Source organism: Macrobrachium rosenbergii, chromosome 10, assembly GCF_040412425.1.
Source record: "Macrobrachium rosenbergii isolate ZJJX-2024 chromosome 10, ASM4041242v1, whole genome shotgun sequence".
In the NCBI taxonomy this organism is placed as follows: Eukaryota; Metazoa; Arthropoda; class Malacostraca; order Decapoda; family Palaemonidae; genus Macrobrachium; species Macrobrachium rosenbergii.
Genome location: NC_089750.1, coordinates 76,350,010 through 76,368,200, shown reverse-complemented (window position 1 = coordinate 76,368,200; position 18,191 = coordinate 76,350,010). Strand labels below are relative to the sequence as shown.

Genomic DNA, 18,191 nt, shown 5'->3' with positions numbered 1-18,191 from the left:
TCTTCATCTGCCTCAATTGTGCTCATAATTTTCATCTTAAAATACACAAAATAACTCCTTCCAAAATTCTAGCCTTGGGATGAACTCCATTTGATTTCTCTTCCCTTCTAGAACAATCTTTCATTTAATGTCTTGCCATCCAGGTAATTTTTACATACAACCTGCACTATCTGTGCCAATAGGCACATCCATGCTACTGTTATTAGCAGGAGCATATTAATCATGTGGCAGTAACACGGTAAGCCATGAAAGACCACCTTCTGGTCAGTTTGCCAGCTTAACATCAATTGGCTCAGCACGAAAGATTTCAGTGAGGTATGCCTCCCTTAATGTGGGCATATACTAGTCAACAAGGAAAGCACTACTCCCACCATCAGAGCTGATGTGTGGCATCTCAAATTACCCACAATATGACGTAACTGGATCATCAGAACTTTGAAAAAATAAAGGTCTACAGCCTAAAAATGTCAATGAATAAATAAATAAATAACTATATACAGTAAACAAACAGCCAGTGCTACCTGAGGGTGGTGGTTTCAAACCCTTGCAACTTATTCACTAAAAAATATTACACAGTCATTGGATACACTATCAAAAAAGTAAAACAAAAACTAAATGCTTATCTGTAAATTGTGATTACAAAATTATAAAAAGTTTTATAAAAATCAATCTATTTTGAGAACTGAAACATAAGAGTACTCATGTAACGAACTTTGAAACTCAGGTTGGAAGAGGCCTACAAAATGTAAAAGTAAAGAGTTGCAACTTACTACCAAAAGGATATTATAAATAATACTTAAGTATTGTCTACAATGCACTTCAAGGATTGGGGGATTCAATCCTTAAGTTATTTGAAAAGCAGACCCAGCTCAGAGAAATGAGTGAAGGAAAACTAAGACACAATGCACGGCAGAAGTCAACGAAAGAAATGCCTAAAAGAGGAATAACCACACCACGAAACAGGAGAAAACTCAAAATTATTAGAAATATTATTGTCAAGGAGTTTCAGGAACCTGCCAAAGGTCAAAGCATTGACGGAGATGATGCTAAAACCTTCAACAATAAAAAAATTTCTTTTGTAAATTGTAGTTTTATTTTTCATTATGAAAAATTCCATCATCATTGAGTCTGTCAAGTGTGAAAATAACACTTTATTTCATGAGGAAGATTGGCCCATTCTAATATTTACAGTTACAAATATAATGCTAATTATATAATATATATACAGTACACTAATGGACAATCAAAGAAAGTCTGCCATATCAGCTTGAGATTATGCGCATCAATGTCAATGAATACTTCGGAGAACAATATTGTACATTAATGAAAGATGGAATCAAATGAAACAGGAGAGGACGAATACTAAAGTTACAATTTATTTCCACTGTCGTGTCAGCACTGTACCAAGTTTTCATTATTAAAATAGTTATCCCCCTAGGTTAACCGCGGTCGTGACTATCTGTCGACCGACCGCAACGCCCGGGCAAGGAGAAGAGCAAAAGCTGCGATCGCTGCAACGCCTAGTCCAACCTTGAGCCAAGCGCTGTGTTCGCCGACCACAATACCGAGCTGCTTGATGTGCCTGCAACAAACAGAGAAGGATGTTTTGAAGGAGACTCTTCAGGCTGCTAAGTTTCTCATGTGAATCACTCGAATGAAATTATTCTAGTGTATTCTTACCTGGGCAAATCTAATGTGTAAATTAGCGGAAAAAGGAGTGTGATGAATTAACCTGTTTTTCGATAATACAGTATTACGTAACTGAAACTCCAGAAATCTACAGTTCCCCAACCATTCCAGAAATTCTTAGTGCATGGAAGTACAGTACAGTGAAAATTTACCATGCAGTACATACAATATAATAAAATACATTAATGTATTCAAAGGGAAATACATAAAGACTGCATCAAATGAAAATGAAACTTATTCTTGTCAAATCATCAACATTTTGAATTTTTTTTTTTGTTCTGACTTAGCTAAAAAATTAGCCTTTTTATTATTAAAAGAAATAAGAAAGCAAAACAGAAACTGTATTACTGTCATGCCTGGATATGCATAACTGGGTCACGATCCATCACCTGTACAGCTAAAAACTGTAAATCTAACAGCATTGAACACTTAATGTGCAAGGTTACTGTCTAACTGATTGTAGGCTACCATTCCACTGACCTATATCAAAGATTTAGATGGGTCTCGATTCCATAATGTGTCAAAACTTCCCCTTCAAGATTTATTAGACTATTCATTGTTACCATTAACAGCTTCTAGCCCTGATAACAATGGAAAAGGGAACACTGCTCAGTTTTGCAGGGTGATACTAACCAGGCGGAGATTGAGGTATGAGCTGATCTAGATGATGATAATGTATAGAGGCTCTGTGACAATTATGAATTACGAAGGCCTGGTGAAGTTCAGAGGAGGAAGTGGCTGAGGGGTGATCAGGAGAAAGGGTCTTGAAGAATAAGAAAATCATTATCAGACTGGCACTTGTATCTCTCCCACAACATCTGATAGATCTGCTGAGCTCCCAAAACGGGAGATGGCGCAGTTTTTCACTTTCTGAATTTTCAGGTCATCCTCGTTTTATTACTGCTTTTCACTTGAGGGGTCAAACAAAAGATTTCCTTTTGCAGCTTGAAAGGCTCAGAACATTTAATCATTCAATGTTCTTTGTTACATTCTCGAGGATCCACAAGAAATAACCACTAATATCCATGCAATCAGACGACACTGAGCAAAGTGACAAGAGTGAGTGAAGCAGCTCAAGCAATTAAAAAGGATTTTCTGCATGGTCCATTCCAAGCCTACAACCTGACTGATCTTTTATAGGAGAAATATCAAGCAATGATTAGAGGAGCTGGCTTTTCCCATGTTCCTCCCTGCTTGTCACCTGCAAACCCTGACAGTCCCCCAAAACTTCCACAGTTGTCAGAGTAATGAAGCAAAGGTATTCTTAAGAAGGGAAAGTTCTTGTAACAAGATACAAACATTTTTTTGGATTAAAGTGCATGAATTGTTTCAGGTGTTCTCCACGTTTACACAGGCAAACAGGCAAACACTCATGAGACGATTTAGTGGAAAATAGATACAAAAGGATCAGTATAGCCCACACCTGATGGCTATGATTCCAGAAGGAGAAGAATGAGGATAGGGGATGAACAGAGGAGAGATTAGATAAAATGGCATGCACACTTGAGGAATGAGTAGCAAATTACTCAGATATTGCAAAAGATGTTATTTCATGGATGGAACCATACAGCTTCCCTGCACATGCTGGTAACAGTCAAGGCTTTGGGATTTCTCACACCCAGCTGAGCTTGGACAATGAAAAAAATTCCCAATCTTCCAAGGTGGAAAAACTTTAAGATGTACGATAACTCAAATAATGAATCATTTTGAAGGTCCTGCAAACTTGGCAGAAATGACCCTCAGATGTTAATGTTAAGATATTCAACTACAAAATTTAAGGGGCACCACATACAGTAGTGGTCTGAAGTCTGTGAGATGAGGTCATTTAAAATAGTTAAGTAAAATGATGTAGGTAGGAATGTAAGCATCAAACACTGTTGCTAGTTACCACCCAAGGGCCAAAAACTAAAAGCATACCGAAGTATCTGTGGGAGACATCCAAGGATTTAGATCAAGAAAATGCAGACTGGTATTTCTTTTCAAAAACAAAAGAATGGGGTCAAGATCCCTAACTCCACGATCGAAAAGTTGAATGAAAACAGAGCAGAGAGAGAGAGAGAGAGAGAGAGAGAGAGAGAGAGAGAGAGAGAGAGAGAGAGAGAGTTGCTACGCTGTTATGTACAATAACACAAAATATAGCAACATTACTAAAACAAGGAATTATAAAATGCAGATGATTTCTTAACACTTCTGGTATAGCAACAAGTCACAATTCACCTTGAGTTCATGTTTTTTAAGTTGTAGGCATGTGCATTTGTAGCGAGTGAATTTATGCATACTGGAAATGTATCAATACACAACATAGGATACAAACTAAAATGGAGCAATAAGTGAAGGGAGCTTTAACTTAGAATGAGCAAAAAAAAAAAAGCTATTTATCAAAGGTATAATACAACCAAGAGATAATACAAAAAACACAACATTCAATGCATATTAAAAGGTAAAACAATATCCACATTACTCACCATATCAATCATGCAACAGCAATGGCCAAAGAGTTCCTTTCAAGACCAGTAATTTTAAGGAACAACTAAAAGAAGCAATGCTATGCAAGCACTAATACGGCAAAGGTGCTGATAATTACAAGGCCACTTACAACTTCACTGCCTGGCACAAACTTGCAAATGTTTAAAGGTAAATTTATCACATATTCAACCAGTAAACCATATACTGTATATAAACTGCACAATTCCCAAAGGAAGTGAGGTAAAGAAATTGTCAGGTTACAGGAAGGGAGTGGCTGATTTATGAAAGTCTGGCTATAAAGCCACGCAATGGGGCACTTTCAGCCATCCAACGCTAACAGTAAAAGGAAGGAGTTGGAGTGGTTTGACAGAAGACAGAAGATACAACTAAGAACATAGGTAAAATAAAGGGTTGGGGGCTATCAAATAGATATGAGGTGGCAAGGTTGGAGCTTCCATGTCTTGTAGAGGAGGAGGAGGAGGAATTATAGCTCGTTACCTTCAAGGAGGCAGCAATGGATTCATGAGTATCCATCCATGAAGATGTGAGCCTGTATGTACTGGTTCACAACACAAAGCATCAACTCAGCCACAGAGGTGGATGAACAAAGATGATGGAACCATCCCAAAGAAATTACCTTAAAGAAATCATGATTTCAAAAGATTTCAGTAGAAGCTACAGAAGGAATTTCTCGTTTTCCTGGAAGCTTGCTTTATCACTTGCATGTATTTAACTGTTCATGGCCATTCAATGGGATAAAAGATAACTTCATAAATATAAAAGCAAATCCACAACCAACATCAGCAGAAACTGATCTCTAGGTGCAGTACAACGGAATCTTGATTTGATGAATTCCACAGCAGAAGATCTGCTGTCCAGCAAAAAATCTAATCTAATAAATTCCCATACTAACCTGACTTAAGACAACCATGAATGACTGTTGCTTAGGAATGTGCAACAGTGGCAAAGTACAGTACAGTGGATGCTATTTGGCCTTGTGACGATCTCCACTTGGCAGTCTTTATGTGAGAGTGCGCATCCTCCTTGGTTTCATTTGAATTTTTTTACACATCATTTATCACCCACATCTTTTATGTCAACTGTTATTTGGCTGTCAATATCAAGTCATCATGTTCACTGAAGATCTTTATAGCATATACTTTTCAAAAATTAGCATCCTTTTATCAGCAGTATCATTGGGGCTGATGTTTCTGCAAGGTTACCAAAGGAATGCATCAGCGTGATTTTGTGTTACCCACCCTTCAAGACTGTTACAATGAGTATTTTTCTTCGATTCACTGATTACTTTAAAATCAACACACTATATTTTGTAATGTCCTTGAATCCTGCGCAAGCAAAAGTACCGTTGTTAAATGCTCCTGGGAGTCCTACTTACTCCACATTATCACCTACCCTTTAAACTACGATCCTTCAAGCACTTCTGCCCTCAGAGTGTGACCAATCCCATTTTTAAGTCTTTAAGATGCAAACTTTACAAACTGGTTGACACTCCCATCACAGCTCCACTTACAGCTTAATGTATGAACTCCATTTATTGATGACATATTTTCTGATTTAACACAGAAAATTTCAAAAATGGGGAAACTGTTATACACTTGTCAAAACCATAAATTTGCTGAGGGTGTTCAAGTACAGGAACAAATTCTACGAACCCTTACACCGAGGACTTTTCCCTTTCCTCAGACTAGGTCCAAACAAATTTCAGTGCATCAAAGTGTACTGAGACGGAGAGGCATCTCTCACCCCACATCCCCCTTGGAAAACCAAGATCCCAGTAAAGCTGAATAAATCTATTATAGCAATGGTCTATATCTACGAAACACTTTATTCAAAAACGCCTGTTTTCATATTCACTCTGCAGTGATAATCAGAAAAGTGGCTTGTGCAGAACTGGCTCGTGAGAATTCCAGTTCTCGTTTTATTGCATATGAAAATATCTCTCAAAATATTCATGCCTATTTCGTTTCATTCACTAGTCCTTTGTGAGTCCTGTCTACTCCGGTGCAGGACTGTGATTAGAAAAATGTTTGACTTTGTTTTTGTCGGTGATGTTAATACTCATGCTATGATACTCATTCTGGTGTCAGTTCCAAGGAAAATGCTTGTACTTTATTGTAGCATGGCCAAACATGGCAAAACAAAATCAAAAGGTTAGAATACTGTACCAAGACAACAATTACCCTAGAGTGACTTGGGGAGAGATTTTGGGTCGAGTAATAAGACTTATTAGTGATCCAAAAGATTAATATTTTCCAACAATACTGCAAGGCATTAGTTTTCAGTATCAAAATTTGCTTACCACTCTATAATGTTTCTATAGTGCCTAATACCTTTTAAGTGTTCAGTTGCTGAAACCTGAACTACCTAGCTTGTGAAAGGAATCTACAACTGCAGTGAAATAAATTACAGTATATGTTAAATCAGAATTCGTTTTAAGAGTTAGGGTGTATGCTACACACGTAAATATATTTGCAACACAAAGATTGTTTTTAGTAAGTGAAAGCTGCTGATTCATTGCACAAAATCACAAAAAAATGATGAGTTTAAGTGCGCACAAACCAAGGCAATCAGCAAGAAAAAAGTATTTACACTTAAGTATAAAACTGCGCTGGACGATCAAGGCTAATGCTCAGTGCCAACCTAATTCGACTAAATGAACTTGAAACGCCAGTGAGCTGACACTACCAGTAACATCGCTCTCAGCCTCAAAGGTGAAACATCATACAATGCAGTGTCACTGACACAGTATTATATGATCTGTAAGCTTTTCCGTATCCTGTGACACAAATTGTCACGTTCCAAGTGTAACTGTTGGAATTACATGAGGCACATTCAAGACTGCATTAGTAAGCAAACCAAAATCATATTAAATCAGGGCAGCAATGCATGCTTTCCCACCTGGTTATATACGAAGCATCCGGTCTCAAAAGTAGCATGTGTACTAAACGACGAAGGTTGCTGAAATCATCGTAAAAACCGTTACGTCAATGGAATACAGAAAAATGGATAAAAGAATACAATGAATAAATCAAAATTGTCTAATCTACACAAACCATCGACATAAGGAACTTGACGCCTGGGTCAACAAGTACCACAGCTATTTCTTGGAAATCATTAGTACCTCTGAAATGAAATAGTTTTAAGGCTAATATAGGTAATTTTTTCAACAGTATGTCACCTTTATTTCCTGACATTTTTGGGCAGGCTTTCTGCTGAAAACCATGAAATCCAAAAATGGAACTGAATGAAGAAATTCTTCACTCTAAAGCTTCAAACCAATGTTGGGTCCAACATTTTCAATCGCAGTACTACCAAAAAGAGCAGTTTCATACACAGATATATCTGTCAAAAGATCCACAGAGATATACTTGTGTACAAAGTTAAAATATATTTGTGAAGAATTACAAACACTTACAGCTTTCATCCATCTTCTGTGGACTTGTTTTGCCAAATACAGTACATGAAATCTTAGGAAGAATTTGGTAGATGTTTATAGTGGCCACATAATGAACTTAAACTTCCCAAGTTCCTAATCCTGCACTCCTACCATTTTTTGGGGAAGATATTAGTATAAACAGATTCCCACACGAATATCTACTGACCTACCAAAATGGATGAGATTAATTTAGGTCCTAGGTCCTGTGTGTATAGGTATTTACAGGCTGTCCTAGAGCAAAAAGCTGGCTTAATCTAAAATGAAATGAATAAGCATACAGTAATTCTCCCTCACCAAGGGAAAGTAAAGGTAAGTGTTATGGTTTTGGCAGAGAAACAAAAAATCTACAAGTAATTTCAACAAAGTTATGTAATTAAATGGTCACATTCAACAAACACTCAGAAGCTTCTCTATTTCCTAGTATTGATTTTTCCACTAGAAACCTTCAATCCCAAATTATAAATGAATTAAAAATTCTAACCTCCCACAAGGCCTTCAACCGATGTACTTTTATTTAACATACCACCAAATAGGATTCAATCCTATTTCAGCTTTAACTAGCAGAAGCCTGATGAAGTCAAATACAATAGTTTTAATTTGGCCAAATTAGGTTCCTTCACTCCATGGCAAAGCAGTAAAGTGTTAATACTTTTGGCTGATATATATATTATCAACTATGTATTCCCATTTACAGATGTATGTAGATATAACAGCCAAATATTTCTGGACAGGTTTTCTGCTAAAAACGTTGAAATCCACATTGGAAGTAAATGGAGATACAACACTTAATCTCTAGCCAGATTTCAAATTTTACTTTAGGTTAGGAGTGTATTTTAGCTCATGTTTAAGTCAGAAAGTTAAGCGATTTTACTAGAGATGAAATGTTTATCATGGCAATGCGATATATATTCTTGTCTTCAGCTGAGACACATGAAACCTACTGGTCGCATTCAACAGAACAATGTAAATAGAAAGGCCCCATAGTGTGACCAACAGGCATCATGTATCTCAGCCCAGAGGAAAAAGTGCTTACTGAAACATCAAAATTCTTGAAAATTAAAACATGAACAAATTTTATTTCACATGATAACAGGATAAAAATCTTGCCATTCCAAATTTAAATACGTCTACTCTGTCCATACTGTGTACTGATATTATTTTTGTGCAGAAGACCACCCTTAAGCAGGATATTTCTGCTACAGTGCGACCACACTCGAGCTTTTTGTAGCTATGTTCCTACACCAGATGAACCTGACCCTACAACTATATTATAATTATTACAGTCTAACTAAAACAACACGAAGTTCAAAGTCATCTCTTTGATAACAGCAACCTCAACAATGTTCTGCTTGAGCTAAGGATACCACAGTGTTCTCATTAAGGGACGGTGCGCTTTGTAATTAAGTACTGTGCTGTTATGTTGCTTCTATTTATACTATTACAAGAAATGGGTATTCTTTTACCAAGACTTGTATACAATTAATAAAATGATACAGCGCTAAATAGCAACGCAACTCAAACTTAAAGCTCGTTTATACATCAGACAATACAGAATACAAACATCATAGAGCTAATCTCTTTCTCTTTCAATACTACTGTGCAGTAGACCCTGCACACAGGGCATGCATCCTGTATGTAAAAGCTGAAAGATCAAATAAAAGAGTATTGCACATCTACATATGAAAGTGCGCCTGCGAACGGTAGCAAGCAAAGTCATTCACCCAAGTTACAACTATGTGCGGCTATACAACAAGAACGAGCAAACAAGCATGCAAGCAATGCTAGGAATCAATTGTGTAACTAGAATGACACACCTGCTTCGGTAAAAGAGCATCCACGCTGCTTGAAATCGACTAGAAGACAAAGTTGATTAGTACAGTATCTCGCTCGGAGAATTCCATTCTGACTAAGTCTACGTGAGCCCTGCTCAGTAAGCAGGCAATAAAAAACTGATGCAAAGGAGTGAATGACAGAGACAGCACATTTTGCAAATGTTGTTAACGTACACGGAATACAGTAAACACCCCGTATTCGCGTTCTCATGATTCGCGGACTCACACATTCACAGGTTTCTCTGTGGAACATATCTAGCCATTATTTGCAGAAAATTCGCCCATTTGCTGTATTTTTCACTGAGAAATATTCACTAATTACTATTTTCATATAATTTTCATGAATAAATGCACTTTTTGCAATAAAACTATTAAAATACTCAGGTATATGCATTTTTACAGGTTTTTCTGTGTTTAAACTATCAAAATGGGCAGTTCTAAGTGTTTTTAGAGGGGTTTTAAGTATTCGTGGATTTTAGCTATTTGCGGGGGGGGGTGTGGGATGCATCCCCGGCGAATATGGGGGGTTCACTGTACAGGAATGAAGAAAATCGAGAAAAGCACTGAATTTATAAATGTATTAGAGTAATAACTATGCCCATTAATCTCTGAAAGCACATACATTACTTTACAATATCTTTCTCAATATCCAGTAGTAACATATGTAAAAAGTTAAAAAAAAAAAATTTAGTTACATAAATACAAACTCTCTAAACCCTGTTGAAGAGTAGATACAAATAAACGACTGAAAATTGCCTTGGGTCAAACCTCCAAGGGATTTGTAATTTGTGTTATCTCCTGCACTGTTAATGTACATTTTGGTGGCGAGACAATGATTTCCAGCTGAACTTAATGGTTTTAGCCCATACTGGCATTAAAACATCACCCCTAAGTATCAAACTATCTGTGGAAAAGTTTGGATCTGTGAGCACCTAAAAAAACCAATAAGGTTATACACCAATACACTAAATTTGGTCTTGTAGATTAAACATTTTCTTCTTGGAGAATATCAACTGTAGAGTCAAGTGTTAGCTAAAGTTCTTCCCACACAAGATCATTCAACAGACTTATAATCTGAACATTTGTTCATGTTAATTTCTATACTTCTACTTTTATGAATATCAAGATGAATTTACTTTCAAATTCTACCTTGTGCTTTACAAATATACTTTATCTTTTTAATGTGTTCCTAAATGTTTAACAAACTTACTCACATTACAAAATTTAAATTTGAGGCCCATACAACCACATAATCACATGGCATTTTTAATGGCTTCAAAACATCCAAATGAAGATGAACTTTGCATTTACGGGACTTATCAACCATTCATGCTTTTGTGTCATCAAATTACAAACCTATTTTATTTACGCCATGTCCCTGTCTGGGAAAGAAGTATTAATCACTCTGGAGAACCTCCATAAGCTAGCACTAGGACCTAAACACAAATCTGTGGTACTGTTTCTAGTCTACGACATGCCACTGAGCAAAAAACACCCAATATTCAAGCTCTGATGCCACTGATGTGAACAAAACTCAAGGAGAGAGAGAGAGAGAGAGAGAGAGAGAGAGAGAGAGAGAGAGAGAGAGAGAGAGAGAGAGAGAGAGAGAGAGAGAGAGAGAGAGAGAGAGAGAGATAGCTGACGTAAGAGTTCTAGACTGAAAACCTGCAGCTGCTGGCTTTGCCCAATCTTGCCCTTAAGGTAGTTGTTGGGTGCTCACAGTATTTGGAATCAAAATGCTAGCCCCATTTGTATTCCCATCTGAAGAGAACGTAGTCCTATGTCAATGGAGTACAGTACAGTATCTTGAAATTAGTGAATAAAAAAGATAGAAGAGACAAAGTTCTGAGTGTTACAAAAGTGCATGGGATGTGTACATGTGTGACTGCATGTGGAGATGACTGCTGAGGCTAAGAGGGCAACAAGATTCCAGGAATCGTAGCAACAGCTAGTGAAATTCTGTGGTACAGAAGAGCGTTACCTGAAAGAGGAAAGTTTCAAAGGAAGGAATGGCAAATAGGAGTCAAGTTTACCACATGTGAATGAAAGTACTCTTCCAGAATAGGCAACTAAGTCTCCTAAACTGGTATAACCCTAAAAACAAGTTTAAAAAGCATTAGTATGGTAACAGTTGGTATTCTGCACGATCGTAAAAATAAAATAAGCTTAAAATAAGCAGACAACAGTATGTCCATCCTAAAAACTGCTGAGGCAATGAGTCAAGCATACTGAAATGTGGAGAGCAAACCACCACCAAATGCAATGTTAGCTCAACATAGCCCATTTTGTTCTAAGTGGTCACAAACAAATGATTTAGAATTCAGTCCACCAATCACCAGAGCTGGCAAATTATGGTTATGGCTTGCGTAGAAAAAGCTTAATCTCGGTATGAAAAAATCTTGATTTTAACTGTGGAAGTTTGTACATTCTGAATATTATGTTCTCCTAAACGTTCTTTCTTTACTCTCACTAAAAAGTAATAGTAATGAAAAATATTACTGGAATGTATATCTTAGGCCATAGGCCAAGCACTGGGACCTATGAGATCATTCAGCATGAATGGGAAATTGAGAGTAAAAATGTTTTAAAGGCGTAACAGGAGGAAAACCTTGCAGTTGCACTATGAAACAACTGTTAGGAGAAGGTGGACAGTAAGATGAAAGACAGAGAATATGAACAGAGGTGCAGTAAAAGAAATGAAAGGGGGTTGCAGCTAGGGGCCGAAGGGACGCTGCAAAAAATCTCAAGTAATGTCTACAGTGCATTGCATGAAAAATATTAAATATTGAGAATACTTATCATACACGACTGGTATTTTCCTACCCCTGTCACATGGTACCTACAGACACTGCAAAATGTGACGAACTATTGGGCCAGCAATGAAATAGAATCCTGACTTACAACTTCATATTTTGTTAAAATAACTCTCAAAGTACTACACTCATAAGAACTTGCTTAAGAGAGTAAAAATAAGCATACCAAGAATGAGAACTGGTTACTGTAGCACCTGAAGAACGACAGGTTTAAAACTAAAACTCATTCAACCTATAAACAATGTATCACTTACCAAGTTGCAACACATTCACCAATGTTATCAGATAACTTAATTATGTCATCCACTAAATTTACGTTTTGGTCTAGGAAATTCATCACAGTGATTAGTTTATCTAGCTATACTCACCCTGAACTTTTTATATGTTAAATAAACATCCTATCCAACGAAGGTATTACTTTTGTCTAAAGAATGTGTTGGTACTAAATAAACCATTGCCTTTCATACCCTTAAGCTTAGTAAAATCATGACTGATTTAGATACGGCAACTTCTTACATAGCAGCACAAGCCCAACTGTAAATCTCAACTCTACTCCAACAACTTTCTCACCTATGTAGTTATTTTGCCAACCAAGGCAAAAATTTGTTCCGTAAGAACATGAAGGTTTTCTAAGAAAAATAGGATTTTTATTCTTCATACAAAAATCCATTGCCTTACAACAGTCTCCCTTCCTACCCATAAGATTTGGACACACGTATAACCTACACAAACTTTATCTGGATGAAGCTGGAGATATGTACAGATATTAACCCCTGGAGAGGGGGTGGAGTTTATTATAATCTTATATTTCCCCTCATAAAGTGATCTGACCTAGACTTCAAACTGAAGCATGAAGCTATGATTGACAACGGTTTGTAAACATAAAACACAAAACCCACTTTAGACCTATTTGTAAAGTGGCGTCAAATAAGCCTTCAACAAACTAAAAAGTAAAATACTTACGGATAAGCAGCCATCGTCGCCAATTTCGTATATATGTCTTTCTTGGGCTGGAATGCTGAGGAAAATGGATGTGGGGGAGGGATCTTGTGCTTCTGACAGAATGTTGTCGGTTGGTACATGTAGTCCTGCCTCGCTGCCGACATGTCACTTTTGTTGGCGACAAACAATACTGGTATCGATGTTTCGCTGAAATATTTCTGGGGAAAATGAAAGTAATGTATAAAAAACCATCACATTTCTGAACTTTTCTGATTTGATGAAAGGTGGGGCAACAAAATATAGCTATGAAAACTGAGCATTCCGTTATCTGACATATTTCTATGACCTAAGTATATTATCCCTCCCATGTCAGAGTGGTTATATTGGCTATCATGTCTGGCGGGCAATTTTCAGGAACATAAAAATTCAGGTTCAAAGACTTTTGTTTCATTTTAGCTTTACTTCATCAGAAAGGATAAGATCTGACATTGAATTCCTTAATGACCTTTAAAAGATCACACTTACTTCATGATATTGCAGTCTGTCCCCTTTGCATTTTTACTGAGAGAAAAAGGGTCTTTTTTTATTTCCTTTATCTACTCTTAACACTTGATAAATACAAACTATTTATACAGTGAATACTGAATTTTACCCATGAACTAAGACTATATAATATTACAAATGAACAAGATAGATTATACACTGTACAGTATTGCCAATACCAACTGGAACTTGAATATAAAATTTAGGCCAAAGGCCAAGCACTGGGACCTATGAGATTCTTCAGCACAGTAAATAATGCTGAAAAAATTATTAGGAGAGGGCAGAAAGTAAGATAGAAGACAAAGAATATGAAAAGAGGAAGTACAGTAAAAGGAACAAAAAGGGTTGCAGCTACGGACCAAAGGGACAATGAAAAGAACCTTAAGTAATGCCTATCGTGCACTTTCATATACTCACGAGATATATCCTTGCAACATATTCAAAGGATTTGGGATTGGACACATCATACACTAGGCAGGCAACGTCGCACTGAACTTCGTTGGGCATCAGGGCATCCGTGATGTTGTGAACGTCTATGTCGTGCAACACCAGATACTTTTCTTGCCCGTAAACTTGCAATGTACTGATCATGTGCCTTGGAAGTCTGTCTTCTGGAATTTCTTGTACTTCCTGTAAGTAAACATAAGCATGTGACTAACAATCTCATGTAAAATTCTAAAAGAATGTTTATAGGAAAACAAAATTTAGGCCAAATGCCCGGATCAATGAGGTCATTCAGCAGTGAAATGGAAGCAATTAAAGGGGGCTTTTGTAATTGTTAGGAGAGGGTGAAAAGTCAGACGGAAGAAAGATGATATGAGGAGGTACAGTAAAAGAAATGAAGGAGGTTGCAGCTAGGGGCTGAAGGGACACTGCAAAGACCTAAGTAATACCTACAGTGCACTCAGTGAGAAAATAATGTTTATAAAATTTGCAACAATGAAACAAAAGAAATGACCAACGAAAAATGGAATGACTATTTTTGTCAGCTTTTCACTTCGAGAACTTCGAGACGAAAAGAGTTCTCTCCCACTCTCCTCTGTCCCGTCCTCTTTCTGCTTAATTAGTCTTTGCTTGTTCACTTTTCTTATATATCATAATCAGCTTTAAAAGAGTTTCAAGGGAAGGGTTCCATCTGAATAGCAAATTCGTGGCAATAGATTTTGCATACAGTAATATTATTCGATAGGAATTACTAACCATAGATCACCACCACAATCTACCGGTGACTCCCTGCTAAAAATTCAAACCTACAACAACTTTAACAACAGATCTTTACTGCAAAATAGGCTAAACAACAGATCTTTACTTCAAAATAGGCTAAACGAAAAACCCTTTTAATAAGAGTAATAATGGGCACAACCAAACTATAATTATTAAGGATTCTACAACCATTTCAAGTCACTGCACAATGATAAGCTAAGGAAAACAAGATAAGTAATGTACCTCCAAGGATCTTCCAAGAAGTCCTTGACAAAATGTAGTCTTTCCCGCATCCCTGGGACCAATCACATGGCACTGGTAGACACTTCTCATCGTCTGCTTCTTTTGGAGATCGATGCGTTTTTCACGTGTAACTGTCAAGTATCAAGGAGCAACACAACCAATTAATTCATTTCAACCTGTTGCAGTAAGGGCAATGATAATGAATGGGAAATGGATGGTGTCTAATGAGCTCTCAGTTATCTGAAACTTCTTAATGCACTTCATGTTATGGATGACAGAAATGCAAACTTCGTCTACTGAACAGTGGACAAACCATTGCTTTACTTAGCTTAATAATCTGGTTCAAAGTGGGTAACTGTACACATATGTGGAAAAAAGAAAGATCCTACTACTATTGTACTGTACTATTTTTCATACTCCCTACTTTGTAAAACTGGTCCTTGAAATGTAATCATTGGCTTCCCACTTTTTATCCATACATGTTTGTCTTCATCTTCTGTTAAGTGTCTGTGTCCCTCCTCCTTCATGGCTGTTCTTTCTCAAACATTGTTGCTTTTGTATACATACCACTTTCTTATCACGTCTTGTTTGTACTGTGTGGGATAACGTGATGTACAGTCAAGATTTGTCTCTGAATAACTTTATTCTGCTTTGTTGCCTATTTTCGTAAGGTTCTCGGACATCATTATATAACTGGAAGTTTGGGTCATTGCCCATAGCTGAGAACCAAAACAGCTCCGTAAGCTGTATCTCTCCAGTAGAGAAAAATACCCACCAACAGCACTGAGGGAATTGATACAAATGAGTCATTTTTATTTGAAACATTATTTCAATTCATGTATTCCAGGCAGTCCCTGCTTACCGGCAGTATCGGTTAACAGCGTTTCAGTGTTACAGCGCTCGGCTAGCGACGCCGTTAACCAGATTTTCGGCGCCGGTAAGTGGTTTATCGGCATTGGTAAGCAGTTTATTGGCATCGGTAAGCAGTTTATCGGTGCCAATAACCAATCCAGTTAGTGGTGCCACTAAGCATTTTATCGGTGCTATTATCACCGATTTTTGGTTAGCGGTGCTCGGCCAGGAACGGAAGCCACACTGTTAACTGGGGACTACCTGTATTGTGTTGTGAAATGCAACGTAGAGTACAACATTAGGCTGCATTTGAATAAATTCCTAATCATTTCCTGTTAATTTCTGAATCTATCAGACACAGAACTCCTTTAAGATTTAAACAAATGAGTAAACCTGATCAGGGTTGACGACAAGGTGATTTGTTATTATAAATCTGGCTTCCACATGTGCAAATTTTCTTATAAATGCACATCTGTTATATATAACAATGCAATCACATTTGCTGGTTCTAACTAGTAATTTCTACTAGGACAAACTGACATAAAGCTGAGTAACACTGCAAGCTACGTAGCACACTTTCCCTGCAAAGAATAAAGCAGAAACAAAAATCAGACTCGTACCTGTAATGGCCGACAGCTGGTTGTCATCTCCTGTGCCACAGTATCCCAAATAAGCCAAATATTCTAGTGTTCTTTGTACATCTAGTAAAGTCCAGAGTGTCCACTGAGCTAAATAACCTTGTAGAGTAATCCATCCCTGTAAGAGATTTTATTAGAAAATCATTTCACTATCATTTATTAAAAGATTCTTGAGTAATTCCACGGCAATAGCAACTCAATGTTCCAAGCACATCACTTTCTACACCATAATCCCTGTCTGTTCTAAGCTTTCTCCAGGTTCGTGTATTGGAATTGGAATGTAAAATTTATGCCAAAGGAATAAATTTTCAGCGCTGAAAATAATGTTGAAGCAATTGTTAGGAGAGGGTGGATAGTAAGAGGAAGAGAACATGAATGGAGGCACAGTAAAAGGAAAAAAAGAGATAGCAGTTAGGGGCCAAAGGGACACCGCGAAGAACCTAAGTACTGCCTACGGTGCTCCAGGTGGAAACTTTCAAGGCATTCCCAGGTAGCATTTCGTCCTTCACTTTAAGTCTGCTGGACAGAGAAGGCAATAGTTTGCTTGCACAAAAATTTGTATTAAATAACTTTAATATACAAGATAGATTAGCATTAACTACAGGCAGTCCCCGGTTATCGGAGGGGTTCCTTTGCTGCGGGTGTGACGATAACCGAAAATCGCGCTAACCGAAAATCGCCGATTTTGGCGCTTTTTTGGCAATTTCTGGGGGTTATTGGCGCCAAAAAGCACTGATTTTCGGTTACCGGCGCCTCTGTTAGGTACGTATCGGCGCCAATACCCAATTATCGGCGCTGATAAGCAGAAATCGGCGATTTTCGGCGACGAAAATTGCCGATTTTCGTCGCTAGACAAGCCCCATAAAACCGAATCACTGTTAACCGAGCCCGCCGTTAACCAGGGACTGCCTGTAATGAGCAAATAAAAAGAAGCTGAAAACAAAGTTACCCAACCCAGATCAAGATCTAAAAAAGCACAACACTACAAAACTAAAGCAAAAAAGTGTAAAACCAACCTTATCGTTAGTATGTACAGAATAGAAAACATCAGGAGACCAAGGCATCACGGGACAGGTACTGAACAAATCGACTAATTCCTGGGGATTTAGGGCACTGTCCTGATCTTGATCGTATTTTTCAAAGAGCCCAGTGAGAAAGGCATACCCAGCGTGATTCAGTTCCGTTGTGCAGCCAGGCGGGACCCGCAACCTAATGACAGAGACAGGTATTGCAGCTTAACATATCAAGGAATATTGACAGAGAACTAATTATAATCTGAAATGTCGAACTTGGCAACTTGAAATATTCACATTAAAGAGAAGAAAATAAATTCTTAAAATAAAAATTCACAGATACAAACCACTCTTACTAAACCTATTAGTCTGACAATACAAGAGCAATTCAAATTTAATGATTCCAAAGATGACTATACTTTCCTCGAGGGGTGAGAACATACCTCAAGTGAAGGTATATGCTGTTTTATCTCTCACCATCCTTACTTAGTTTGAAAAGC

At 37.4% G+C, this 18,191-nt stretch overlaps 1 protein-coding gene across 9 annotated transcripts in view; it reads right to left on the bottom strand.

The window, feature by feature from the left end:
* Window positions 1-1,070: 1,070 nt before the first annotated feature.
* Miro (mitochondrial Rho GTPase) overlaps window positions 1,071-18,191 on the bottom strand; it is a 28,298-nt gene continuing 11,177 nt past the window's right edge. For 3 of the 9 annotated variants that reach the window (XM_067110876.1, XM_067110875.1, XM_067110877.1), the window contains exons 9-15: window positions 17,695-17,887; window positions 16,661-16,796; window positions 15,189-15,319; window positions 14,160-14,372; window positions 13,221-13,417; window positions 9,427-9,465; window positions 1,071-1,582 (exon numbers count right to left, since the gene is read on the bottom strand). In XM_067110876.1, the coding sequence (XP_066966977.1) occupies window positions 1,456-1,582; window positions 9,427-9,465; window positions 13,221-13,417; window positions 14,160-14,372; window positions 15,189-15,319; window positions 16,661-16,796; window positions 17,695-17,887 (1,036 nt within the window). In that variant the 3' untranslated portion in view covers window positions 1,071-1,455. Of the gene's footprint in view, window positions 1,583-7,074; window positions 7,135-9,426; window positions 9,466-13,220; window positions 13,418-14,159; window positions 14,373-15,188; window positions 15,320-16,660; window positions 16,797-17,694; window positions 17,888-18,191 lie in introns of all 9 variants that reach the window. The other 6 variants (XM_067110874.1, XM_067110872.1, XM_067110873.1 and 3 more) reach the window with 2 other exon arrangements.